The sequence below is a fragment of the Vulpes lagopus genome, chromosome 3, assembly GCF_018345385.1.
Source record: "Vulpes lagopus strain Blue_001 chromosome 3, ASM1834538v1, whole genome shotgun sequence".
Lineage (NCBI taxonomy): Eukaryota > Metazoa > Chordata > Mammalia > Carnivora > Canidae > Vulpes > Vulpes lagopus.
Window position 1 is genome coordinate 44,685,539 of NC_054826.1, and position 27,772 is coordinate 44,713,310.

A 27,772-nucleotide genomic window follows, 5' to 3' on the forward strand; every position below is an offset into this window, starting at 1 on the left:
CAGCTGTATGTTCCTCCAGCTCTCTGAGCCTCAGTGTCTTCATCTGCAAAATGGGTGCCTGGCACAAACTAAGGGTTCAGTGAAACATTAGTCATGATGGCTATCATTGTAATGACAAAATGACCCAAGACCCAGCAGAAAGGGAGACGCATTTCTTGAGTGCCTCCTCTGTGTTTGATAGTGCCAGGTTCTTGCCTCCTTTATACTGCTGCACCCCATGATTTTGGTTTGATCACCCCTCTTCCCACAGTGACATAACTATGATGGCTGAAAGTGCACATTTGGTTCTATAACCAGCGCCCCCTGCCAGCCTTATCTATATGGGCAAATTTCCCATACCACCTCCAGTGTCTCACCTCTAAAATGGGAATAATAATAGTACCCACTCTGGGCTTATCGTATAGGGCAAACATGATAATGCATGTAAAGTTCTTAACACAGGGTTAGACACTGAGTCGGTACCTTCCAAAAATGCTAGCTTTTTATTCTACAGAAAGTTAAAGCTGAGAGAGGTCAATTAGTTTGCACAAGATCATCCCCTTATGAGTAGTAGTAGCATGGGGATTTGAACCCTGCTGGGAATGAGTCTATCATCTCAAAGACACAAGACAGGGAGATGGTTTCTGCTTTCCCCTGTTCCTAAGACACTCCTGGCCTTGCTGCCAGTTTCAGAGGGCTCCCTGGAAACAGTTTGATGGGGGCTGTGGTCCTGCCTGGATTCTGGTATCATATCTGCGACTCAAAAAGGGAAATGAATCCAGATGCTTCTTTCCTCCTTTGCTGCAGCCGAGGGAAGAAACATGCCCTAGGAGTATGGCCAGGGCCCTAATTGCCACCTCCCTGACCCCCTCCCCACTGCCTCTTGCGAAGCCTATTTTTCACAGGAGAGTTTCCCCTCTTTGTTCCAGCACACATTGCACATCTACCAATCGATATGACATCTTATCCTCTAAAACATTCATAATGTCTGTTTCCTATGATTCCGGTGGCCACATGCCGCGTGCAGCCTGCATTGCCTTTCCTTTGTAGTAAGTAGTCTTGTGGACCAGCCCCCTCTTTAACAGGGCTGCCAGTTGCTGTTCTTTAAAGAAAGACAAACAATATTTTTGTTTGGGTTTTCAGCACTGAATGACAAGCTTTGGAGGAAGAAGAAAGATGCGTTTAGGTGTATGTGTGGGGATTGTGGGGATGTGTTTTGCTATCACAAAAGCTCTTAAAATCCAAGACTATGATTTATTTGCTGAATAAAACCTACCGATATTATCATTCTCTAAAGGTATGTTGATCACATGGGTCCTTTCTTAGAGAAAGAAAGGCTTTTATTTTATTTCTTTCCTGGGAAAAATAGCAGCAGGATAGGGGTAGTCTGGGTGGGAAATGATAGCCTGTGTGGCGAATGGCTCCAGGCGTGTGTTTATCTGGCCAGGGATAAGCTGGCTCAGTGGACAATGGGACGCCTGGCCAGCGTCACCAGTCCTCCAGGGTGCATTCCTGGAGACACTGCACAAGGAAAAGACAGTGGCTTTGAGCATGTGTGCCTGTCTAACGTATTGATCTGCCTGGGGATGCTGAGAGCAAAGGGCCTTGTAAGAGGTCACCTGAGCACACCAGCCACCACACGCCCACCGTGTCCGGAGTCGCCACCTGCAGTGCACCCACCATAGTGGCGGGAGTGAGGGGCCTCCAGGGGTAGGAGACATACCAGCTCGGGGCCTCCATGCATCCTGAGGCTGCAAGGAGCCCCATTTGTTTCCTCCAAACACAGGAATTGATTAATTTCGTACCACTTCCCACTTGCTGTACTATCCTGAGCCTGTCATGAGAATAGATTAATGCACTGGTCCCTCCATGTGGATTCTTCTTGTCTCGAGAACACACTGCTCCCTGGTCTCAGAGCTGCCTCATGCAACTGTCACCTTGTTCTCATGGCAGATGTGCAGGAGGGACAGAAAGCCTCCCTGCTTTTGTGAGGGATGAGAATCAGGAAGGCAGAGACAAAATCCCTGTTTGAGCACCCTGGCTGAAAGATAAGAGAGTGCAGATAGAAGTGTGGCTGCAGGTGTATTTCTCCAAAGGCCTCTCTCATTTCCAGTGGTCCTGCCAGGATTCTGGTATCATATCTATGAGTCATGCTTCCTCCTCTGGGTCATTCCTGGGCCATGAGCTTTGCAACCATTTTGGAAGCTGGAAGCTGGACACAGGCAAGTAACTTTACAGAGCATTCTTGGGAGATAGGTACACAAATCCCATTACTAGTAAAGGGATTTGTGGGCATAACTTACCTGCAGTGCTTTGAAAAATTCATTCCATTCAGTGTATTACAATAGTGGGGGGTTGGGGTGGATAAGAGAAATCACTTCACCAAGGCGGTTTGAAAGGGATTTTTTTTTTAACTCCTTTAGATTTAAATTTTTTAAAGTCCTTTAAGGCTTAAGGCATTTCCGAGGATGTTATCCCACATGGTTTTGTTTGTATCTCTTAGGCAGAAGGTAACTTTGGCACTGACAGCGGTATCCTAAAGAAGGTACCATTAATCCACTGCCGTCGGCCCCCTCCTCTTTGAGGAAAAGCATGGAACACTACCACATCCCCAAAGGAGGATAAGCAAACTGACCAAGGAAAAAGTCACCAAGCATATTGATCGTTAGCCTGCCTGACTGCAAACTGAGGTTGCCAAACAGATTTATTGTCTATTGACATTCAAGATTCCTTTAAGTTAAATAGCAAGCTGGTTGCTGACCAAGGACAGATTTATTAGAGGACTAATGACTGCTTACAAAGGGAGGTGTCTGTTGCTGAATGAGCCCTGACAATATTTAGTAAGTAATTCTGTAGCCCACTGCCCTGTTCAGGCTTGGCTAAGTAGTGGTTCACTTAGAGAATTCAAGGCCTAATGGCCGCCAGTGAGGACTCTTGAGTAAATCAGGACAGTATGGGGTTTGGGAGCTCTGACTCTGCAGTCACATGTGTCTGGGTTTAAATTCCAGATTCCTGGTTACTGGCTGTGTGATCTTGGTCAAGTCACTAGCCTCCCTAAGTTCCAGTTTCCTTATCTAGAAAATGTAGATTATTAACCCGTCACTGAGCGAGAATGGAAATAAATGGGCTTTCATCCTCTTTAGAATCTTCTAGTGCCATTTGATCTCACCCAGATATAAGGTAAATTCTCTCCAAGGGTACTCAGTCCCCACTACCCACCTTCTCCACCACCCACCTTCCCCAATGCCCTGCACTCTCCTTTCCCACCAACCCCACTCCAACCTCAAACACTTGCCCAGATGTAAGCATGAATTGTTTTCTCACTTCCTTTGGGCCTTGGCTCAAGTGTTACCTATCACAGACGCCATCCTTGACCAGTCTACATCTAAACAAAAAAACTTGCAATTACCCCCATGCCCTGGCATCCCCAACCTTATTCATACTCTACATGTCACTTGTATGTGTGTAGTTTCTATATCTCCCACTAGAATGTATGTTCTGTGAGAGCAAGGAACTCTTTTGGTTAAGAGTTTTGCTTTGTTCCTGGAGCCTAGAACACACCTAACCCACAGTAGGTGCTCAATAAACATTTGCTGAATGATAAGTAATGAATAAATGACGCAATTAACATAATTAGCCCAATACCTGGCACATTGCCAAAATAAATGTTAATTGTCAGCATCATCATTGAGTAGGCTCATTTGCATGTGTTAATTTTCACTACTGCTTGCAAAAGTGCCTTTGCAGATTGCCTATGCAAGTTCAGGGTTAGCATTTGTGCATCTGAGCCCTGATTATTCCACTGTGGTTCTTTCCTATCAGCAGTGGCACTTTTGGAATTGGCTACACTTCCCACTGGAGTCCTGGCACTGTTGTCTAAATTGGCTGCTGCAGGGGCAGGGAGTCCCAGCCTACCTGGTCTCTAAAGGAGCTTTGCTATCATCTCTAAGGCCCTTGTGAATCTGACTGCATGCTGAGCCACGGGACCCAGCAGGCAAGGCTCCCTCCTCCCACTTCCTAAGCTCTGCTTGGCCTCCAGGCTTCCATTTTCAAAGGGAAAGCCCAATCTCTTCCTCCGGTTATGTATCGACAAGCCTGATCTTTAAAGGTACCCCCTGCTCCTGGAGGCCTGCTCTGCAAACACAGAGCGTCCGTGGCCTCCATGTTTGCCCTCTTTGACAAGCAGGGGCTGAGCAGCTCTCTGGGAAGCGCTGCTGACATATTGATTGACTCTCTTGTCAGGTTGATCCTCTGCCAGCCAATGAACATGGAAGGTTCTAAGTGGCACCCAGCAGGGCCCACACATACCCTAATTACTATTTCAGACAACCCCCATTCCAAGCTGCCACTTCTCAGGGCCTAACATCTCCTGTCCTGAGGTTGCTGGGAGTTCTATGACCTGCAACCAGCCCTTCCCCCTTAATTTTCACTTGGATCCCTCTGAGTGTTTCTTTCAGAGCCCCCCAGGCATGACAACAGGCAACTTCACTAAAAAAACACCACCCTAACTCCAAGTGGGTCTGTTTATTATTCATACTGAAATCTGGGATCGGTGTGTGGTCCTTCCATCCTGCCTTGGTTCATTTTCAGCACTTGATGAAAGTTTTCTCCAATTAGCCAGAGGGATCCTTGCAGTGTTTGGCTGCCTATCATGTTTTTAGTGGCTGATTTCCCAGCTACCACCTGGATTACACAAACTTCCACTTGGAGCTTTTCCCCATTCTATCCTTGCTGACCCATGGAGCCCCATTGTTCCATCTGAGGTTCTCTCTGGAGCAGAGCCTGCCAAATCATGATAAATTGTGCATTTTGGCTGTCAGTGGGGGTGAGAAACATAGGGGAGAGGACCTCCCAAACTCATTTCACTTCTGACCCTAGGATGGTCCAAACAGGACCTTTTGGGAATGAGCTACTAGAGCATTTGTGGGGAGTGAGTGAGGGGACCACCCCACTGCATCCAAGATGTCTCGTTGAAGAAAATGTAAGTTGATGATGCCAACGTTCACCGAAAATCTTGAGACTTTCTAAGTCTGAATCTGAGAGTGGATCACAGCTAAATATATTATGACATAATATTTAAAGAGCCATTTGTATGGGTCGCTGTTCATAGAAGTGAATGTAGTGACCCTAAGTATGGAGCAGTCCTAACTTCTTCTGGCTGGGTCTTAGAGAGGATCCTGACTGAATAAATAAGTAGCTCAAAGAAATGCACAGATGCCTGTTGTATAAAAATGGGATGTCTTACTTTATTTACACAGCAGTCCTTAGCTATAGTTTTTCTTTCTGAGGTTCCCTTATCTATGCTCATCGTGGTCTGGAAGCAGGGGATGCTCCTTCTGATGTGTGGTCAGAAGGTCAGTAGTAGCCTAATGCTACATCACAGTGCCCACATCATTCGTCTCATCACGTAGACATTTTATCAGCTCATACCATCACCAAAACTAGGGCGAGACAGCACACTAAGATACTTTGAGAGAGACTACATTCACATAACTTTTATTATAGTATAGTTTTATGGTGGTTCTGTTTTATTATCAGTTATTGTTGTAATCTCTTACTCTGCCTAATTTATAGATTGAACTTTCTCATAGGTCTGTGTGCATAGGAAATAGCATCGCATACATAGGGTTTGGTACTATCTGCGGCTTTAGCATCCACAGGGGGGCTTGGAACGTACGCCCCATAGGTAGGTCGAGGCCATCCTAAGTGAACATCTCAGTCAGGTAGTCTCAGGCATGCAGTTAAAACAAAGTACCCCAAACTCTCAGCAGCCTGTAACAGTCTATTTCTTCATGCATTCTGTGTTCTCTCACGGGTCAGCCACGGCTCTGAGCCATGTTATCTTCACTCAGCACTGGACCTTAGCTGACCATGTGGCAGAGGGCAAAAAGGCGTACAAAGTGTGTGCCAGGTCATGTGGGCACATCTGAATCCAACAAGATGTGGAAATATAGCCCCTTCACTACAGGTGCTGAATAGAGAAGATGGTCATTCATCAACGACAGCGAGATTATCATGAGTTTAAAAGAAAGGGACAAGAGTTGCTGAGATCTCATTGCAAAACCAGAATTTGTATCCACATCACTGAAATATGAATCAGATAACCACTTCCCACTGTAATCTTACTCTGATTCTGAAATCCCCCAATGATCAAACCTCATGGTCAACAGTTTCTTCATCTAGGAAATGGGGATTAGGACAGTACCAACTTGAATGTAAACTGTGAATCTTGATGAAGGCAATATCTGTAGAACATCTCCTCTTGTGCTGGCCAGGGGAGGGGTTTGGGGATTGGCATCAGGTATTGATACACCCTTCTCTGTGCAGACCCATCCCTAGTGCTGCCAGCTGTGTTGTATTCCACCCTTCACACCTCTATATTACGTGGTTTTGATTTGTGAGTGTATAATGTCCTGCAGTCCGACCCCTCATATCTGCCCCCATGTGTCGTTATCTATTCTAATAAACATTTATGGAGTGCCTCCTATATTTGAGACACTCTGCTGGATCTTCAGAGGGGTTGTGGATGCTTGATCTCTCTCCAGCCCTCAGCAGCCATTATTCCACCTGTAAAGGGAAACCTTCTCAAAAGGTAAAGGGAGAGATTGATGGGGAGATGGATTTCTTAGCCCTAGCCATAGAGCAAATCAGTAGCAGAATAAGAAACAGAGTTCTCATTAGTCAGGAAACTCATTTACTTCACAGCTCCCCTGGGTCTTTATCCTAAGGACAGTTTAGTCCATCCCCATAGGCCAGAAAGAAGTTCTCATTTTCATGCTCAAATAAGAGAGATGGAATAACTGATCAAGAAAAAAAAAGTACAAACAAAAGCCTATTTCAGCCTCCCACCCAAAAAACAAAAGAAGGTGGTTATACCCCTGATATAATTCTCACTTATTTACTTAGCATTCAATTCAACAACAGAAAATATGCCCAAACTTGAGTTTCATTTTTGTTGCCTCACTTCTGCTGGGACGACAGAGCTTCTGCTCAGCAGATTTGGCTTTTCCCCTTTTCTCATCTCCCTCTCACTTTCTTATTTTTCTTTTCACTTCGGGGAGCTGTCTGAGCAGTTACTTGTATACTCTGACCCTAACCCTTCTCACCCCATCTCTAGTCTTCTTGTTTTCAGACTACTTTTTTTTTTATTTTTTAATAAAGAGATGCTGTGGAACCCAAAACAGAAAGGGAAAGGCGAGCATCTCTGAAAGTAGAGAGAGAACGCGGTTTCATGAATGCCTTCTTTCTATGCAGTAAGATGAGGGTATTATTGTGTGCTCGCTGTTCTCTCCAAGTTGACCGTAGCAGTATGTTCCTCACCTTGGAGGGCCAAGGCAGGGTATTAGAAGAGGGGAAGAGCTTTGAAAAGAGATCTCATGTTGCTGGGGCACTGAGGGCAGGGGGGGTGGTCATCATTCTTGCCTGATAGACCCACTGCTTCCTTCCCTAGATGCAAAAATCAAAGCTTTGTTAGGCCTGAACCCTGGCTACAGCTGCAGTACCTGTCCACATCTATCTTAAAACAGAGGGAGACCCTACGTGAAAGAACTACCCCTCCCCAAGCAGCAGCAAGCTGGCTCAAGGCAAGCCCCAAGAACCCAACAGCAACATTAAAAAAGGAATCGTTTTAAAATAGCTAATTCCTTGGCTCCCTTCACCTGGTAATTACAAATCAGAAGCTATCGTTATCTTGAAGCAGCCACGATTAGTTCTCATTTCCTGACCTCTGTACAGTGAAAATATGTCATTATTTGAGGCAATAGAATCCGGTCTCTTCAAGTGAGTGACCTACATATAACGGATAAACTGCAGGAGAAAATTAGGTGTTACCTTGACGGAAAGTGTACAGTAAATGTCACTTATTCTTATTAGTATTTATCATCTCAAAGAGTTGCCTTGCACTTCAAAGTAACATATAGGAAAGGAAAAAAAAACATGGTTCTGAGATGGGGAAGTATGTAAGAAAAAAGCAGACACACACACAGGAACGCCTTGGCACCTTAATCTTCGGCCATCAATCTGAGCTGTATTGTTTGAAGATAGGTTTTTAACCTTAATAGAATGCAGCCTGACTTTAAGTGGTGGTAGGCATGCAGAATTAATTGCTGTGTGAACAATTTCCTAAGCATTGTTAATTGCGTTTCCTGTGGTTAATTGTTTCTCCCATCCCGCATCATCCTCAGAACCTTTCCCTGTCAACAGCCCCTTCTCGCTGCAGTGCCAGAACCCGTAGCAACAGCATCAGCCTGTGTCCGGTTGGAATGCCAGACAGAGTGTGGTTATTGTTTGAATGAGCAATATGCAGGGGAATGAACTCCTTATTTATTTGCAAATGAAGCATTTTCTTAGATAGGGACTTTGAAAGAATACAGGTGTTTGGGGTTTGCCTTTTATTCCAGGTCGTAAAAACAACTCACCCAGAAGCGTGGGACCTGGGGTGAATTGAGCTTGCTAAACCACCTGGAAAGCGGGGAGCTGGCACACTGTGACAGGAAAGACCGAAGGAAGGAAGGAAGTTTGTGTTTGGAGGTGTGCGGTGCACATGGAAGTAAAGCAAGGGTTGGACAGACGTGCTTGCCTCCTTAGCAGAGACAGCGCCTTGGCGCTCTGGCTCCTTCCGTCCTGTGGGAAAGTGCAAGTGTGGGTGCGGGATGTGAGAGAAAAGAAAGCGTCCTCGTACTATTTTCAGGAAAGGATCCCATTCCACCACCACCCCGAAGCTTTTTCTACAGTGGGCTGAAAGGTATGCACTTGGCAGAAAGAGAGGTGGATTGGAAAGATGGTTGGAAAGTCAGGAATAGAAAGGTGAGCTGTCCAGTGGGCCAGTACAGCTACAGACGCTGCTTGCTGCACTGCCATAGTCACACCACCAGACAGGGCCCATTTGGGTAGGCTCGTTTCGAACCCAATTTATGTTTTGAGTAGTGTGGGCGAAGCTGTTAGACCACCCATCTAACAACAACGCGTCCACAGTGTGGGAGAGACTGGATGTGATGAAGCAGTATCTCTGACAGTGATCCCAGAGGGGCATCTTCCCCTCCTTGGCAGCACCATTCAGAAGGTCTGAAGGAGGGTTCCTCCTCCCTCCTTACCCACCACGGGGATCCTCTCCCCCAAGGCTCTGAACAGCAACCCAGGGAGAGGAGTCCTAACCACCTAGAGCTACTTGCTTTCTACATTTAGCTAATCCCTGCGGCCTGGGGCAAGCCGGTTTTGAACCGCAGCTTCCTTAAAAGGCAATCACTTGGAAAAGGCACCTGGCCCTCCCCCTTGACATTTGCATTGCTGAATTATCTATTCATATTTTCATTACTTTGTCTCTCCTGCAGCAATGCATCTGCTCGGACTCAATTGGCAACTGCAGCCGGCAGATGGACACACCTTTAACAATGGGATAAGGACCGGCTTACCAGGAAACGATGATGTGGCAACAATGCCATCTGGAGGCAAAGGTGAGGTTACAGCTGCTGCTTGCCCTCTTGAGGTCACAGGAAAATTCAGAGCTCCCGCCAACTGGTTCAGGTTTTCTAATCCGAATCTTGGAAGGTACGCAAAGAGGAAAAGAAAGGGAGGACCACAATCATCGCCTTTCCTGGGTGCCCCTGTTCAAAGCTGTTTGCTGTTCCTGTCTGTTAGCTGTATTTGGCTGGAGTCACTGGGAGTTGGCACAGTGCCGGCTCAGTGCGATGTGCATACCTATGCTATCTGGAGCGACTTGAAAGCCTCCCAAGGCCTGGGCAGAAGCAGCAGCAACAGCAGCAGCTGGAGCGGCAGCAGCAGCAGCAGGAGAAAGTCCTGCCTAATCAAGAAAGCCGAGAGCAGCAGGCAGCACATGCCACTAGACCAGAGCCCTCTCCCCAGAGGAGAGATGCAGCCTCCCCGGGGAGGAAGTGCTGCCTGGCATGAAAGAGAGAGATTCCGAGCTGTCCCGCTTTGGGAGAGAATAGAAAAGAGTTTTGACAACTCAGGAACAAAGCTTCTCTTCTCAGAACAGTAAAGAGGACAATGGAAATGTTTATTGAAGCAATCAAACAACTGTATTCTTGCAGGAAAAAAAAAGTTGGTGCTAACAAGGTGCTAAAAAGGAATGGAGAAAACAGGACTGTGGGGAGGGGAACGTGGGGCAGTTAATAAAGCAGCAGCAGCCAGTGGTGCAGCCGGGCACATTGGCACCTCCGGCACGCGGTGGGCTGTGCTTAATTCAGGATGGAAACCACCAACAGGGCAGATGGTATGGAAGGGCTTCTCCAAGACTCTTCCACTCTGCCTCCTTGCACATCTGGGCAGTTTCCCCCCACATTTCTGAGATATTTCAGAAAGAAAGGAAGTAAGGTTTATTGGACACCCGATCTGTGCCGAGCTTAGCACTGCTTGATTCCAACAGCTTTAACAGGAGGGAAATCATCTCAGGGAAACCAAGGCCCAGGATGATTTAGAAACTTTCCCCAAATCAAACATGTAGGCAGGTACAAATTTAAACTCAAGTCTGTTCTTGTGCATCTTTGGGCAAAATGTTGGCATTTTCCTTGGCTCAATCATTTTCCACAGAGAAGATTCCAGAATTCATCTTCCCTCAGAGGTGTAGGTTAGTCATCCTGAAATGCTAATGTTGCTTAAATTATTCTCCTCAGAGTTGTCCTAATGGCTTCGAGTGTGACTTTTTTGTCTTTTTATCCAATCTTCAAGAATCGCTTTGCTCATCTATCCCAATCATAACACTAAATTACCTTTAAGTAAGCATGAAAAAGTTTTATCTGAGGATGAAATTATACACCTTCCATTATCAGATAACTAAAACTAGACCTAAAAATGGAGAGTGTGTTTGGCCTTAATGGACCATGTTCTGCCTTAACTGACCGAAAAGCCCAGCTGGATTTCTTGGCCTCTGTGCAGTCCGTTCACCTCTAGTACTTGACACCATCCTCAACTCCCGTTTCCTTTATGATGGTGGTTCTCTGCAGGATGTGTTTGGCTCCTAGGGGACATTGGGCAAGTGTTCAGAAACTTCTTTGGTCTTCCCAGTTAGAAGAGGTGCAACTGGCATTTAGCAGGGAGAGGCTGAGATGCAGTTAAACATCCCATGGTACTCAGGGCAGCCCCTATAGCCAAGAACAATCCTGCCCAAGAGGTCCACAGTGCTGCTCTTTAAGAAATGCTGCTTTAGGGGAGCCTCTGCTTTGTTTAATCCATAAACATTAATCTACAAGTCAGCAGCACCCGGTCCTTCGAGAAGGCAGGACATACATTTGAAAATGAATATGCATATTTGCTCATCAGGCACAGGGATATATTTCATATGTGTCTACGTTCCGAAGTTACACACAAATGCTTTTTAAATAGCATCTTTTACCAAAGAGAATCACTGATAGGCATTAACTTCCGTAAATCGAGGTCAGCCACTCTATGCATTCGTGATTAAGCTTGGTTTCCAACTCACCCCCCACGTGAGCATCCCACACCAGCAAGACAGAAGATTCCTGTAGAGAACAAGTCCTAACTAAGAGTACGGTATCTGTAAATTAACAAATGAAGAAACACTTACCATGGTGTCTTTGGAAAGACGAGAATTTCCCTCTTCAGATGTGGTGTGCTTTTGAAAATGTTGTGGAAGTCATGTAACATCGCTAGTTCTTTTCCAAATGAGTTATGAGGCAGAACAGTGGTGGCCAAATTGTTGTCCAATGAATTTTGTCAATAGGACTTTTATGAAAAAGTGTTAGAATTTAAAACTGCTTAAACTTGAAAGAAAACTGGGAATATCTCCTTTCTGAACACCAAAATAGTACTCTTCTTATGACTGATGATCGCAGATCTCTTAAGCTGTTGTAAACTTTGGTTTAAGAAATAACTAGAAAGATTTTCGTTTTCTCACACCCACTTACATCTTTTTTAAAAGTGACCTCAGGGTCTTCCCTCCTCCTCGCTCCCCAATTCTATACATTTAGATAAACTGAATCAATTCCAATCGACTAGTTTTCCAGTGTTTCAAAGAGACAATCAAGATATATTGGCAATAAGTTAATTAAATAACACCCCCTCCATTTTTTTTGCGGTATACGATAATCCTTCACTCTGATAATGTTTTAATCAAGATACACCACACATTGCCAGGGAGGTTAATCTTATTAAGCAATTACTGGGTAAGTATCCAGCAGAAGCAAATTAAAATGTAAGCAAAACAAGGGTATGTGAGTTCCATCTAAGATGGCACATCGATAGAGATTTCATTACTTGGTCTTTAGGAGTGTTTACATTGCTCAGATTTGGGAAGGAGCCTAATAGACAGAGCAGCCTACAGACTCTGATATGTTAGTGGAAGCAAAGCACTTGATTAATTAGTTAGGAGAGTATGTTCTTTGGGCTTTGTCTTCCTTTTCCGTTTGTTGTTGTTTATCATTTATTTTTTTCTCCATTCTCTCTTTCAATTAAACCTTACTGTGGTTGGTTTGGTGGTTGGGTTTCACATCAAGGAAAGGGAGCCCACAGACTGCCAGAATCACTCACCATCTCGAGTGTATTTCTATGTTAAAAGGAATGAACTCATACATCTTCATTACAAGAGCACAGAGCACTTTTTCTATAGATCTGGGATTAGATAAGCCTTGAGAACGAAGATTCAATACAGTGTTCTGACCTGGTCAGATAACATAAGGGAATCCAGTTTGATTGGCTAGGCCCAGAGGCAAAGAATACAAGAGCTTTTAAAGGGCACATCATATGTAGCCAATTTGTGCACTGGTCGTAAGAAAGAATAAACTCCCAAGTAGAATTTCATGGATCATTCTCAAAACCTATCCTTCATTTTAAATTCAAGGTGTCCTCTATATCAGGGGTCAGAAAACAACATCTCATGGACCAAATCAGGCCAGCCACATGTTTTTGCAAATAAAGTTTTATTGGAGCACAGCCGTGTTCATTCATTGCCTATGGCTGCTTTTGCGCTATAGCAATGGAGCTGAGTAAATGCAACAGAGACAAGCTGGCCCACTAAAGCCTAAAGTATTTGTTATCTGACCCATTATGGAAGTTTGCCCAGTGCTCTGTATCATTTGCAAACCCGTTTCTATTTTCCTTGGCTGTTCTGCAACTACAAGTTATAGGAGATAAAGCAGGTGAAGCCCAACTCCCTTTCCTTCTTGATCAAGTGATGGGCATATTTTTGGTAACATTGCATTGACAGATCCTCTGTAATAGAATACTCTAGAATTAGTCCAGTTGGTTACATCTGCCAACTCCATCACTTAGTGGCATGAACAGAAGGCCACAAGCAGGCCATTTTCCTCCCTCAGCCCCCGATTCCTCATCTGTAAAGTGGTACCCCTCACTCTCTTGGCATCCAGCATAAGTGAGATGATGCTTGTGAAACACAGTGCGTGATATTGGGCACTTAATAAGAGATTTGTGAATATTAGTTGTCTCTGACATCATTATGACATCTCAGTTGCTCCATTTAATGGGCATCCATGGGCTGCCACTTCTTATGAGGTGTTGTATTTTCCAAAGGTGAAGGCTGCCAAGATAGATGATCATTCTGCTTCATCTTTTCCCTTCACCTTCTAAGAATTAGAACAAACCCAGATGTAAAGACTTCTTCCAAACATTTGCTTGATGAGGTCAGTGGGAAGCAAGACTTCCCATTCAAAAGGGCCAATGTGCAAAACAAGCTGGCCCATTCCCCATAGCATTATTTGTCTCACTGCCGCTTGTGTTCCATCACTGCCAGCCTGTCTGTTTTAAGCCCCACCATTCTCGGTTTATAACTCAGCTGTAAACATTTATTTGTGCCTGGAGCACATTTCTTTCCTACCCTTTGAAAAAAAAAATCAGAATTTCCAGATGGTATGCAAGTTGGAAAAAAATGGCAAAGACTGTTATTCTGTTTAGAAACATGTTTTTCTACACTTGCCCTTTCAGCAAAAACTTCATAATGATTTTTACTAGTTGGCTTAATGCATGGTACTAGGAGCCAGATTAGCAGGGAGGTTGGTAATTCTTCCTCTGGCTCTTGTCAGCCTCTCAATGAACACAGCCCAGGGTTTCAAAATGATCACTTCCCTACATGGGGCTTTTTCAAAGTCAGTGAAGTTCCCAGAAGGGCGAGGGGTGGTTATGTTTGAGCCAACCATTACAATACTGCACGTCTACTGGCAAATATACCAATAGCTTACGTACCAATGCGACAACTCCACTCATTTTGGAGGCCATCTTACTCTCCCTTTGTTACAGAGGAGTATTGCTTAAGCACTTCATATTGATGATTTTAGCTTCTGATTACTACCCGCCACCCCATTCTAAGTTGTATAGTTTCTGTTCTACGTGACATCCTTGTGGCTTGCTTGACATGGGTATTAATATCAAGATCATCAATTTCCCTTCTTAGTACATTTGTCTTCACTTCTGTTGGCACATTTCTCTTTCAGAGTTGACTTGTACACCCAGAGGTGGTCTCTAATCTGCTTGGATACATGCCTCTTTGTATGTCTTGTACTTAGCCCAGTATCTGAGAAGTAGTCAGTATAGTGATTAGATACTTGGGTTCTGGAAACAGTCGGACAAGGCTCTTGATCCAGCTCCACCACATAAATGCTATATGACCTTAGGCAAGTCACTGTATTTTCATGGTCCTCTAATCTGAAAACCGGAAAAACCATAAAGGTATCAAGAGATTACAGGGCCAGCAGTAACCACTCAGTAATTTGTAGCTGCTATAAATAACACTAATAAACTAAACTACTTATTAATGCAGAATCATGTTCACCTGAATGGTCAGATATATAAATGTCTGTTAACACCCGTAGTGGCAAAGAGTTGGCCATTTTTATCTAAGGTGACAAATTGAGGTTTCAAAAGATGTAAAGGCCACATGTAGTCCTAAGAACTGAAAGATTTTATAAAAATCATTATTCCTGTGTGATGTTGTGAATACATCATGGGAGCAGTGAATGCTCAGGATAGAAATCTATTCCTGAAGAATAGCCAGCCAGCAGTAGGGTGAAGGCTGATGGGCTGCCGATGACTCAGATGAGCTCTAGTGTAAGGCAGTGAATCTAATGTCCTTAGGAGAATCTTTTTTGCCTATCTCTTGGTTAAACAGAACCCTCAGATGGTTGTCCTGATTCCCAAATAAATGGAAACGAGGTGTAATGACTGAAGCAATATTCTGAATTCAACTTTATTTGCAATAGATAAAACTATGTGAGGCAGAATAATCTGCAAGGCAGATTTATGCTGAGGTGCCTCTGGAGTTCAGTTAAGTTTAGGAAGTATTAATATGTGGCTTCATTTCCCTGGTTTGACTATGAGTCTGTTCCCGATATCACTTGTTTGGGGAATAGTCTTGCTGTTTCCAAAAATGAATTATGGCAACATTTTCTGAAATGATTAGCTCCTAATGTGGCTATGGAAGGCTGTCGTTTTGCTTGACATCAGTCTTATTTAACTGGTTGGAATTTTAGGTACATGTTTCTGAAATAGGCAATAGCTTCACATTTACATGAGCAATCTTCCGTGGAGTTATAGAGGTGGACTATCCTATAATATTGATCACTAGAGTGTTGCCTCAAAAATCCCAGAAATCTCATCTTTAAGTTGGAGATGAACCAGCCAGAACCATCATGAAGCATCTGCTTCTTAGGGCAAAATGATCACCATCTCTACTTTTCATCCTGGACCTCATAAGGCAGAGAGCAAAGTTTGACAAGGAAGCTGAAGTTCAGGGAGATGCAGGCGGGACTTGGTTCTGCTGGCCAGGACACAGAGCTCAGTCACTACCCAGAACCTAAGGATGGTGGCCAGACTTTCAGTGAATGATTGTGGAATGGCTATTTAAATCTTCTCCTGATGCCACCAATTCAAGTCCACACCGGGTCCATGGCACCTTGCCCTGCTGTCTGGATAAGGGATAATGGGAGTATGACATACATTCCCACTTTTAATATTGACCTGAAATTACCTAGTGCTATAGTAGATGCTTGACAGATATTTGTTGCATGAAGTGAAGTATGAATAAATGACCTACACCACATTGCTTGAAATATTCATTAGTTATTATTAAAGAAAATCTGGCAGCTTTTTTGCTATGCGGGCTCCACAGAGTTGTCCACCTGGGAAGCAGCTAGAGTCTACATCAACACCTGCAATTTGGAGCACATGAACTTGTGACTTTGTTTTTCCAGTCCTTAGCAGCTTCATTCATGTGACAGGTCCTTTCCTTGTCTGTAGACCTATCAATCACTCACTGAGTACTGATTTCTGCTACTCTGGAAAGGGACTTCCTGTTTCACTGAGTCCTACCCCACCCCTTGGCCCTTTCTTCGTTCATTTTGCCTACACTAGTTCACTGTGCCTATATAGGCAGCCTGTATTTTAATTAGACCATCACAAATGTATACTCCAAATCTGCAATAAATAATTACAGCTGTGTTTAGGTAGCACAACATGTGGGTAGAAAGATGCAGAAGTACCACAAATTGGGTGCTGCATATGTTATCCTGGTTAATCCTCAAACAACCCTGTTATACAGATGAGTGGACAAACCCGGAGAGGGGAAGTGGTTAGCCCAAAGGCACACAGCTAGGAGTTGTCAAAGCTGGGATCCAAAGCCAGGGTGGATAGTTCCACTGTGCAACATGCCTCCTGAGGTTTCAAATCTTCTCAATAAGGGTATACCTGCTCAGGGAGGGTGATGAAGATGGAAACTTTAATTACTTTGCTGCCTTGTTGCCTGTCTCTCAATGACACCCTGTTAAGAATTAGCCCATGTTTGTGGTCTTAGAATGGTTAGCAGGGCCAAGGGGAGCTCAGGTTCAGATCCTTCTTTGTGGGACTGGGAGCCTGGCTCAGGCTGCTGTCCTCTTTGACCTTTGAGAGTAGCACAGATCTTCGCTCCTGGGCACCAGCCCAGAGACTTGCTCTCCTGGGAGAGTCACAGAGAAAGTTCCCCACATTGGCCCCAACAGTTTACAAAAGCCACCTTTCCTTTTTATCTCTCTTGAGGCAGTCACTACATCACTTTTTTTTCTTTCTGGTTGTTTTTAAAATTACAGAAGTTCTGCACACCCATTTGAAAGAGGTTTTGTAAGTATATAGAAAAAGCTTTTTTCCCTTGGCCATAAAGAATGTCAGTGTAACAGTTGGCAAATCTGAATCAGATCTATAAATTACAAATAGCATTGTATCAATGTTAATTTTCTGTTTTTGAGAACTGTATGGTAGTTCTGAAAAAAAGTTAATCTTGTTTTTAGGAAAAATGCATAGAAATATTGGGAGGTAACTTATTCTCAATATTTCAGAAAAAAATAGAATAATAGAACAAATGTGTATTAAATTTATGGAACCTGGGTGAATTATATGCAGGACTTCCTTGTACTATGTTTTTTAATTTTTCTGTAAATCTGAAATTATTTCAAAATTAAGATTTTATATATAAAAGTAAGTATTTGTGATTTGTGAGCAGTAGTGAAAATTTCACTCTGTAAAAGCATAATTCAGTTGCATTTCTGGAGAATTTCATTTGAAAGTAGTAACTAGCTTTTAACAGTAATGGTAATTTACATTAAATGAATTTATCAAAAGTGAAATCTCCTTCACTTTCTATTAGTCCCTCTTCCCTCCCACGGACAACATACACACACACACACACACACACACACACACACACCCTTACACCCTTTGTAGCATGTACCCCAACCCCCTGACTTTATAGAACACAGTAGACTCCAATAGAATTCCCCTTAAGATGTCTGTGGGTCCAAACCGCTCTCGTGTAGATAAGGACCCTGAGATGTGGGGGCTAGATTGGCCTCAAACTAGCCAGCTGCTTAGTAGCAAAGAAGAGAGTTCAACCAGAGTTCATTTACACCCCTATTCCTTTCCACAAAAGGTCCACGGTTGTTAAGTACCACTATTAGGACCCGTGGCTTTTGGTTGTTAGTCTAAGGACCTTTCCACTATATTCCAGCTCTCCTGGTATGCTCATTTATTTATAAGATTTTACACAAAAGATAAATTAAGAGTTGACGCATGATTTTTGAAAATGATCCACAAGGAAGTTTCCTTTAAATAGTAAATTTCCCCATAAAGCTTTTGAGCTTTCGATTTCATTTAGGAAAAAAAAAGCCCATTACATGCAACTTTTCAAAGTAAATCTTCCTCAAGGCTCCCATTTTACCTAGTAGTCACAAGGTTTATGTTAAAACACCCCATGAGATAGGCAGGTAAAGCTTGATTCAGTTGAACAAGCATTTATAAATCACTCACAGTTTGCCAGGTACAAAACACAGAGAACCCAAAGATGCATTTTCAGTTTTGCCTGACCTCAGGGAGTACAGTGTCTAGTACAAGAGACTTAGGAAGGCAAGCAAAATCAATCATAGGACCAAACAACAGGTGTTGGACCCTACAGGACACTTAAGTGTAGATGGTGTGAACAATGAGAGAAGGAAAGGAGCCTCTTTGTCTGGTGGTAGGAGTGAAGGTGGGGTGAAAAGAAAAAGAGCACATCATTGTGAAGGTGCAACTGACCTGAACCTTAATTTTGGGGCTACTTGGCAGGTGTATCGATAAAGTAAGCTAATTGATAAAATGGCTGTACCAGCTTCTGGAAAGTCCCACCAAAAATCAGTAATGGGAACAGATCCTGACTACCAATTTTACGCTTGTTCCCATAGTTAAGTGTATTTCAGAAAAGTTCAACACTCTCTCTAGAATGATGGGTACATAAATACATAAACATATATATATACACATATGCATGTATACATACATACATCACATATCTATAAAATGTTTTTTTTCTTTCAGAAAATTATTTCCTCTAAAAAGAAAGCCAGGTGCTTTTCCTTATAGTTTTTCATTTTTTAAATTTAATTAAATGGAACTAACCAGCATTTATTTTGCTATTATTATGTGCTAGGCCCTGTACAAGCCCTGTTTTGTGTAGTTCCATTTGTTGCTCCCCCTTATGAGACAGTTACTATTATCATTTCTGTTTTATATAAAAAAAGGAGGCCCAGAGAGGCTAAGCAAATTGCTAGAGGTCACACAGCAAAGAAGAACCAGAGACAGAACTTAAACCCAGCCCTGTCTGGCTGCAAAACCTGTACTCATCACCCACAGGTACTACCTCCTTTAGTGGATGGAATGTGAAAAAGGAGCATATGAAACCCTAGGAAGTGTGAATACTGAAAAGGCAGCCTGTACTCACTGGTAATAGCAACTCATTTACTAAAGGCAGTGTCCTGAAGTTGGGTCTAGTAAAAGAACAGGGATCCCACTACTGTACAAACCAAACCCCTGAGGCTCCTTGTCTGAATCTCTCCAGAGCAACCACTCTCTGGCAGCTGGCTCCCTTGTGAATCTCTTGCATCCTCATTTGGCTTGACATTATCAAAATCCGTTTAGGTTTCAACAGTAGATTAGCGGGCTCGTGGGTGCTGATTTCCTGCTGCTTTTTCATATCCTGTCATTAACCCAGCAACCCCTGAAAGCCCAACAGACATGAAGGAAAGCCCATCTTATTAAGTTTAAAGATGAATAATTTCTTTAAAATTCTTTTTTATTTTAAATGAATTTCTTTAACCTGTTGCCACACTATGATTGCTGGAGTTACCTTTGGATCCTAAACTATTCTTCCCCAAGGTTCTTTTTTATTACACTCTTTCCTTACTGGGCCCTTTATATTATATTCCTTTCCCCCCAAAAGTTCTTAAGGTGGGGGGAAGAGAAAGTCTGCCAACAGCAGCATTTTTAAATACAAATTAGTTTCCAAATTATAATAATTAGAGCTTCTGATTAATGGATAATAACAAGTGTTTCCCCCTGGACATATCATTATTTCAGCAAAATAAACAACACTGTTTAGGCTGAGAGCCTTACAGATAATAATAATAACGATGATAGCTAATTTTTACTTAGGATTTTTGTTGTGCCTACAATTGTATTAAGGTCTTTGCCTGGATTAACTCATTAAATCCTTATAACAACCTGTGAAGTAAATAATAGCGCCCCAACTATATAGATGTGGGAACTAAGACACAGAGAGCAAGTGCCAAAGCCAGGATTTGAACCAGGGCAGTCTCTGCCCAGAATCTCTGCTCTTCCATACTGTGTAGTATTCCTCCCCTACAGGGAAGTATTCCATGTGCATTATCCACATAATACATTTGAGAAATAAACCATCAAGTCCCATATAAAGGTCTGACCCACTGGGACTTACTAGTAGTTTCTTTCCTTCTTAATGATATTATGTGGTAAGAACTTCCAAACTTCTCCTTAGAAGCCTGTTCCTGGTCTTATTATTGTAGAGATCAAGAGTTTCTTTTTTAAAGTCCAAATCATTGTTTCTCCTGCTTTGTTTTAAGCCCTTGTTGACTTTTCATTTGATCTGCAATTGAGCTAAATAAAAATGAATCATTCCTTCTCTCATTAAAAAAAAAAAAAACACGGAGAAAAAAATAACTTCATACCCTCAAGTCATTTTGTGGTTTTCTTTTATAATGTAGATATGGAAAACCTTCAGAGATCTAAAAAATTTCACCTCTCCATTTTACAGATGGAGAAAGCGGCACCAAGGGCATTTATGAGTCTTGTCTTGATGCAGGGGCTAGATAGTAACACACCAGGTCCACTAAGTCAGACAGCTTCACTAACCCTTCGCGCCAGCCTTCAGCAATCCCAAGACCTCTCCTGACCGTCCAAACCTTTTGCACTGAATTGCAGCCAAATATAGATAAATATTTTCAGAAAAGCCCATCTGTTACAGAATGCAGAAGGGAGCTTAATTCCCATTTTTTGCCCATCAAACTAATGAACTTTTCCAATCCACAGGCCATCAAAGTGATCAATCAAAAAGTGAAGAGACTCCCAGAAATTCTTTCAGAAGTTCCATTTGAACAAATCACAAATGACCATTATAGAGTTAGGCTCTACCTAGGTCTTATTTCCATTTAAGGATCAGGAAAACGAGGCTCCCAGAGATTAATTTGCTTTCTTTGGGCAACTACTAGTAATTCCTAGCTCTTCCTTAATTCTGTGTTTGCAAATAAAACCACCCTCAGGAGTGTAGAAGGTACTAGCTACTTCAGTGTTATTAAGAAATCCCCTTTTAAAATAGGTATTTCTGCAACTCCTCTTATTAAAGTTCTGAAGGAAGCTGAATGTGGGCAACTAATATTTTCTATATAAGTAATTTTAAGCACATTGATGTCTTCATGAGAGAAATGTGATTTCCACATGATGCTTAGACCTCTCCTGCTAACTCAAGGAAGGAGTCACCCCCAATATTAGGTCAGTCTGAGATCAAGTCCTTATTTTCTGTTGTTATTTACTTTGGGCCAATTTTTGTTCACTGTTGCTTCCTTTTTTTTTAATTTATGAAAATGTCAGTATATTGGACTTGTTTCTGGCTGGAAAGAATAATTAAAGGCTACAGGAATTAAATTTGGTGCCAAATTAATATCACTCCCCTCTCCCTTGCCGATCATTTTACACCCCAGCCATATTCGAGGTTGTTGGAAGCTTTACGTGTACTTGCTAGACTCCAGCTCTTACTGTATTTGATCAGTAACAAGCAATCACAGAAGTTTAGAAAGCATTGTGCCAGTATTTCACATGCCTTAGATTATGAGTTTGTACTTAAAGATGAACTTGCCATGAGTCTAATCTTCTTTTTTTTTAACTCCTGGCATACAATTAAACAGAAACGTAGAATCAACAACTGTGTACAAATGTCACTGACTTAATGTCACTTCCTGTTTTCCAGTGCCCTGGTCATTGAAAAACAGCAGCATAGACAGTGGTGAAGCAGAAGTTGGTCGACGGGTAACCCAAGAAGTCCCCCCAGGCGTGTTTTGGAGATCACAGATTCACATCAGTCAACCCCAGTTCTTAAAGTTCAACATCTCCCTTGGGAAAGATGCTCTCTTTGGTGTTTACATAAGAAGGGGACTTCCACCATCTCATGCCCAGGTATGACTATGCTCGATATAACTATGACTTTAAAGAAATCACCACTCCCTACCCACTGGGATGGCTATCATTGAAAGCTGGGCAATAACAAGTGTTGACAGAGATGTGGGGAAATTGGAACATTGATATATTACTGGTGAGAATGTAAAATAGTGCAGCTACTGTGGAAAAGAGTTTGACAATTTTTTAGAAAGTCAAACAGAATCACTGTGTGACCCAGCAATTCCACTTCTTCTAGGTATATACACACAGAGAACTAAAAGTGTTATTTCTCATAAAAACATATACGTGAATGTTCAGAGCAACATTATTCATAAGAGCCAAAAGGTGGAAACAACCCAAATGTTCACAAACCGATGAATGAATAAACAAAATGGGACCTGTGCAGTGAAGTATCATTCAACTATAAAAAGGAATCAAGTGTTGTTGTATGCTACAACGTGGTTGAATCTTGAAAGTATGGTACTAAGTGAAAGAAGCCAGATACAAAAGGCCACATACTGTATGATTCCATTTACTGTCCAGAATAGGCAAACCCAGAGAGACAGAAAGGAGATGACTGATTGTCAGGGTTGGGGAAGAAGAAATTGGGAATGACTACTGGTAGATATGGGGTTTCTTTTAGGGGTGATATAAGTGCTCGGAAGTTAGATAGTGGTGACAATTGTACAACATTGGAAATATATGAAAAAACTACTGAATTATAAAATGGCATAATTTGTGTCATATGAATGGTATCTCAAAAAGAGAGAGAGAGAGAGAGAGAGAGAGAGAGAGAGAGAGAACATTCCTACCTGGTGAAGTCAGTTTTGCTAGCCCTGGAGGTTAATCCTTGGGCATTTTAATTTCAAATATTCTAGTTATTGGGTTAATTTGTTAAAATACCAGTAGAGGGGATCCCTGGGTGGCGCAGCGGTTTAGCGCCTGCCTTTGGCCCAGGGCGCGATCCTGGAGACCCGGGATCGAGTCCCACGTCGGGCTCCCGGTGCATGGAGCCTGCTTCTCCCTCTGCCTGTGTCTCTGCTTCTCTCTCTCTCACTGTGTGCCTATCATAAATAAATAAAATTAAAAAAAAAAAATTTAAAAAAAAAAATAAATAAATAAAATACCAGTAGAAGACATCCCAGTGTATCTAAAAAGAGTTGTGTAACATTAACCAAAATTCAGCCATTTCACCGTAATTTCTATTCCTCCCTCTTCTGAGTTCCTTGGGACATCCTTGGCACTATGACAGTGAGATTATCCCCAGTGTTAGGAATGAAGAGATTGGATTAGGTTGGATTTCATTGTTTTTCCTCTCATCCATCCTTTAAATTGACCTGATAGAGATTTTATTATATACACACCACTGGGGATAAATTAACACCCACCTGGCGTGGTTTTCTTTTACAAAAAGAATTGCATATCCTGAGAAAAACCAAGTAGAGCTTTCCTGCCTCATTTGCTTTCAAATCCAGCAAGTACATAAAGAAGTACATTAGGAAAATACCCCAGTGAAAGAAAAACTTCCTTAACTACCCATTATATCTAGTCAAAGATGACTTTAAAATGTGCTGGAAAGGTATTCATCTAGAAAATTGAATTGAAAGAATTAAAAGCTCTAAACCCATTGGCAAATGCAAAGGAGTGAGGCCACCATTTCTTTGTCTTCGGCTCATGGCAGACATTGCTAATTGATGGCTGCACTTTCTCCTCAGTGAGCTCAGCAATCAAATACCTCCTGCAAAACCCTCAGGGCAGCCACTACCAACAGACCAGCTCTCAAAATGAAACTTACTTGCAATCCCATCTTTGCAACCTGAAAGTATCCAAGAATCAATATAAAGGACTAGGGGAGGGCTGTGGGAGTTTTTTGGTTTGTTTTCTGTTTATTTTGTTTTGTTATGTTTTACCAATCACTGGCCATGTTATAGGGACCAATATGCAAAGTAGCAATCAATAAATCTCCATCCATCCATCCAGAAAAATATTTATTGGTTTAGGCACTGATTATTCAGAGACAAGTTAACATAGCCCCTGACCAAGCAGAACTCCTGATGCAAAAATTGCATCTGCTCGTCAAGGAGATTCACATCAAGAGAAAGAAAGTCAGCGGAGAGGAGTCCCTGTGGCATTTCTGTAACTTCTGGCCAGGCAGCAGGGTGCTGCTCTGGGAAGTTATGCAGATTGTGAGGTGGCGTCCTTGACCTTCAGGCTCCACTGATTCTACTACAGTACAATGAAGGACTTGCAGTAGTAAAAACTGCTTATTGGCCTTATTCGAGCAAATACGAACATGCCTCTGGGCATAGCTGAGAATAACTTTCCCCTCAGCTGGTTGGATGCAAGGAGCTGGAGAAAAATGCTTCTTCCCTGACACTGTTCTGAAGCACTGTTATCCCCCTTCCCTTGCATGCTCTGAACAACTAGTATCATGGAAAAGCAAATGATCATGGCAAGTCAAGTAGGTAACTCTCTGTAACTGAGTGATAGTGGACAGCAGGCAGAAACATACTCTACCCAGTTTCCCTGCTGTTCTGACATTCAGGACTCAAACCCTCAATGACAATGTCTTTTCTTCTTTTGTGGCTACACCACACTGTCCATCTCCTGCCAGGCTAGTGATTGTTCTAGCGGTCGTCCTCTCAAAATAGCTCCCCTCCAGGGACAGCCTCATCACAGTTCAAGGGAAGGGAAATGAATAGGCATGGGCTGCTGTACCGTGAGGGTTTCAGTCCAGCTGCCAATTTGGGAGTTTAGCGTGTGTTAGAGGGTCAAGTAAGCGAGGCACAGTGCAGATGCTTAGAAATGCACAAGACAGGTACAATATAGGGGTGCTTCTTAAAAAAAAGAAAAAGAGAAAAAACTGACTCCCTGCACATTCTCACATTCAGTCACTGTCATTACATGCATTCATGTCCATTTGATGAGCTACATTTCCTTGAGGAGATGGCGCTTAGCTCCTTGCAGGGATAGGTGACTAACTCACATCTCAAACCTTTATAGAATTTCTCATTTCTATTGGCAGATCCTATCAAGGAACATAAGTTCTATGGGGATTGGCAGTCTAGCCAAGGTGACTCATTTGAGCTGGAGAGAGAGAAAGAGAAAGGGACAGGGAGGGGGGATGACTATGAAATTCTATTGGCTGTGTTGCATGAAATAGCTATGCTTAAATTTTATTGAGTATCATACTTTGACCAAGAGCCTACGAGGTTTAGTATTCTTGTCCAAGGATATTAAATACAGAGGAGAATCCTTTCTTACCCGCTTTAATTTCTCAAGAATCAGAGTGAGTCCCAGTTGATTTTTTGAATGTGGCTCTTTACAATAATAGAGAGGCAACGTGGCGTAGGAGGGGGGAAGTCCTGGAATTGGAGAACTCAGATTGGAGGCCCTGCTACATATTAACCAGGAGACCTTAGACCTAGCCCTTCACCTCTTTTAGTTTCTATCTGTCTACCTGTGTTACCTGGCTCACAATGCTGTTGTAATTACACCACCACAACAAAGGTAGAATGAGAAAACTCTTTGTAAACTAAAGTACAATGTAAAGATATCATATATAATTGTCTTGTGGTACTAAGAAACTCCATGCGGCCCTAGCAAATACTGCATATAGATGAGCAATGATGTAATTGTGGTTTTTTAAAGTAAAATTAATTTTTTAGTGTTTTTTTCCTTCTTAGGAAAGAACAAGCCATATTTTCATTGTAGAAAAAAATTTCAAAACAGAAACAAAATGAAGCAGAAACACCCATAATTTGAAGCAGTCTCCTTTTGGTAAATGTTTACATATGTTTCTGCTATAATAAAATCTATCAGTTGCAGGAGGAAAAAAAAAAACCACTAAGAATCTAAATGGCTTAAAATAACAGAAGCTATTTTTTGTTTGCCAGGGGTGAGTTTTGCCCCCAACCCAGATGCATTTGGCAATGTCTGGGGATATTTTTGGTTGTCACACTGGAATAGAGTGGCTACTGGCAGCTAATGGGTCAAGCCTAGGGATGCTGCTAAACACACACAGGACAGCCTACACAACAGAGAATTATCCTTCCCAGATTGTCAGTGTTCCTGGAGTTGGGAAACCCCACATCACATGTTCACATGGATTAAAGAAGACTTGGTGCAATGTCAGGATCACTCAAGGACACAGACCTATAGAACTTCCACTACCAGGAAAATACTAGTTCCCTGTAGCAAAGGAGGGAGAAGGTGGTGAACCGTGGACCAATCCCTGAATACTTCTACTTGGAAGTGACACATATCTCTTAAGCCCTTGTCTTACAGACCGAAGAAGTCCTATCCTAACTCCAGTGGAGCAGGAAATAAATCTTTTTTTTTTTGAACATTTTATTTATTTGACACAGAGAGAGAGAGACAGACAGAGACAGACAGAGAGAAAGAGCACAAGCAGGGGGAGTGCCTGGCAGAGGGAGAGGGAGAAGCAGACTCCCTGCTGAGAAGGGAGCCCCATGTGGGGCTCCATCCCAGGAGCCCTGGGATCATGATCTAAGCCAAAGGTAGATGCTTAACCGACTGAGCCACCTAGGTGCCCTGAAATATAATCTTATGTTCACCCTAAGACATGAAACACTAGATAAATCATTGAAAAACCCTACTCACTTACAACAAAATGTTGGGACACCTGTCCTTGTGCCTAGCATTTGTGTACACCCTTAATTCTTTCCTGAAAGTAAACCCTTGAGGACCTACCATGAATTACCATACTGTCCTTCTGCAAGTCTGCACCAGTTACACTCCTTACACTCCTACCTCCCAGCAGTACTGTGTTGTTGCCCATTTTATTTGCCTGAACACTCACATAAACTGAGTTTATCATTGTTTAATATTTGTCCATTTGAAAGGTGGCTATTATATTGTCTTTTAAATGCAGCATTTTGACACCCTGCATTGCAATTTTTAAGACCTAGACAAAAACAAAACAAAGTCAATACAAGCCATTCTCAACTGACTGATTCAAATTCTTACAGCGATGGTGCGTGAGGAAGCCTAGTGCATCTTGCCAGGTATTTGAAATCGTACAAACTGTGTCAGATTTGCTCAGCCCCAGTTCTAGAAAGGAAACCAATCAGAGTTGAAGCAGTAATAATAATCTGACCTGGCTACAGTGCTAGGCATCAAAGGAAATTTCAGAGGTTGTTGTGAAGTCAGGGTCTTGGGTGGTTAAGGCGGCAAGCAAGTTTGCTTGACAGTTCATCACTGATTGCTACTGATATGTCAAGCCAAGTAAAATCCTTTGTGAGAACAAGTCAATAATCGGCAAATGAGGTACATGATTAACCTGAGACAACAAGATGCACTTACCGCTTGGGAGCCCTGCTGAGACTCACCTTCTCCACAGTCCTGTTTAGCAAATATTAAAAATGCCTATTTCATCACTCAGACTGATGGAGCCATGAGCTCAGTGACTTACAGAGGCAACTTGGAAGCAGAGGGTGGGCTTGCAGCTCTAGCAGGGTCCTTAGAGGGAGATGCTAGGGATTGCACAGCACTAAAATAGGAGCAGTCGCTGTTCACCCCGAGTGCTTTGCACTGAGATATGTCTGTGGAATGGGAAGCAGAACTAGCCACTAGACACATTAAACAATAGAGGACTATTTAAAAGACCACCGATTCCTCCAGGATCACAGGAAATACTTGCAAATCCAGGAGACAGAGCATGTGTGGACCAAGATAAAATGAGCTGAGCACACATTCCTATTTGTCTTCATCAGCAGAATTCCCTTAAATGACATTTTTTAAAGCAAATTTATAGATGGCAATTAGTGATGTTAGCTTTTGCCCCCTTGGGTTTATCCCTTTCCAATTCAGAGCCTTTTCTGAA

The 27,772-nt window shown here is 42.6% G+C and overlaps 1 protein-coding gene across 22 annotated transcripts in view; it reads left to right on the plus strand.

The window, feature by feature from the left end:
* The window catches only part of TENM2 (teneurin transmembrane protein 2), a 3,550,639-nt gene that overhangs the window by 3,323,216 nt on the left and 199,651 nt on the right, over positions 1–27,772 (plus strand). For 21 of the 22 annotated variants that reach the window (XM_041750467.1, XM_041750468.1, XM_041750477.1 and 18 more), the window contains 2 exons: positions 9,309–9,431; positions 21,740–21,945. In XM_041750467.1, the coding sequence (XP_041606401.1) occupies positions 9,309–9,431; positions 21,740–21,945 (329 nt within the window). The remainder of the gene's footprint in view (positions 1–9,308; positions 9,432–21,739; positions 21,946–27,772) is intronic. The other variant, XM_041750480.1, reaches the window with a different exon arrangement.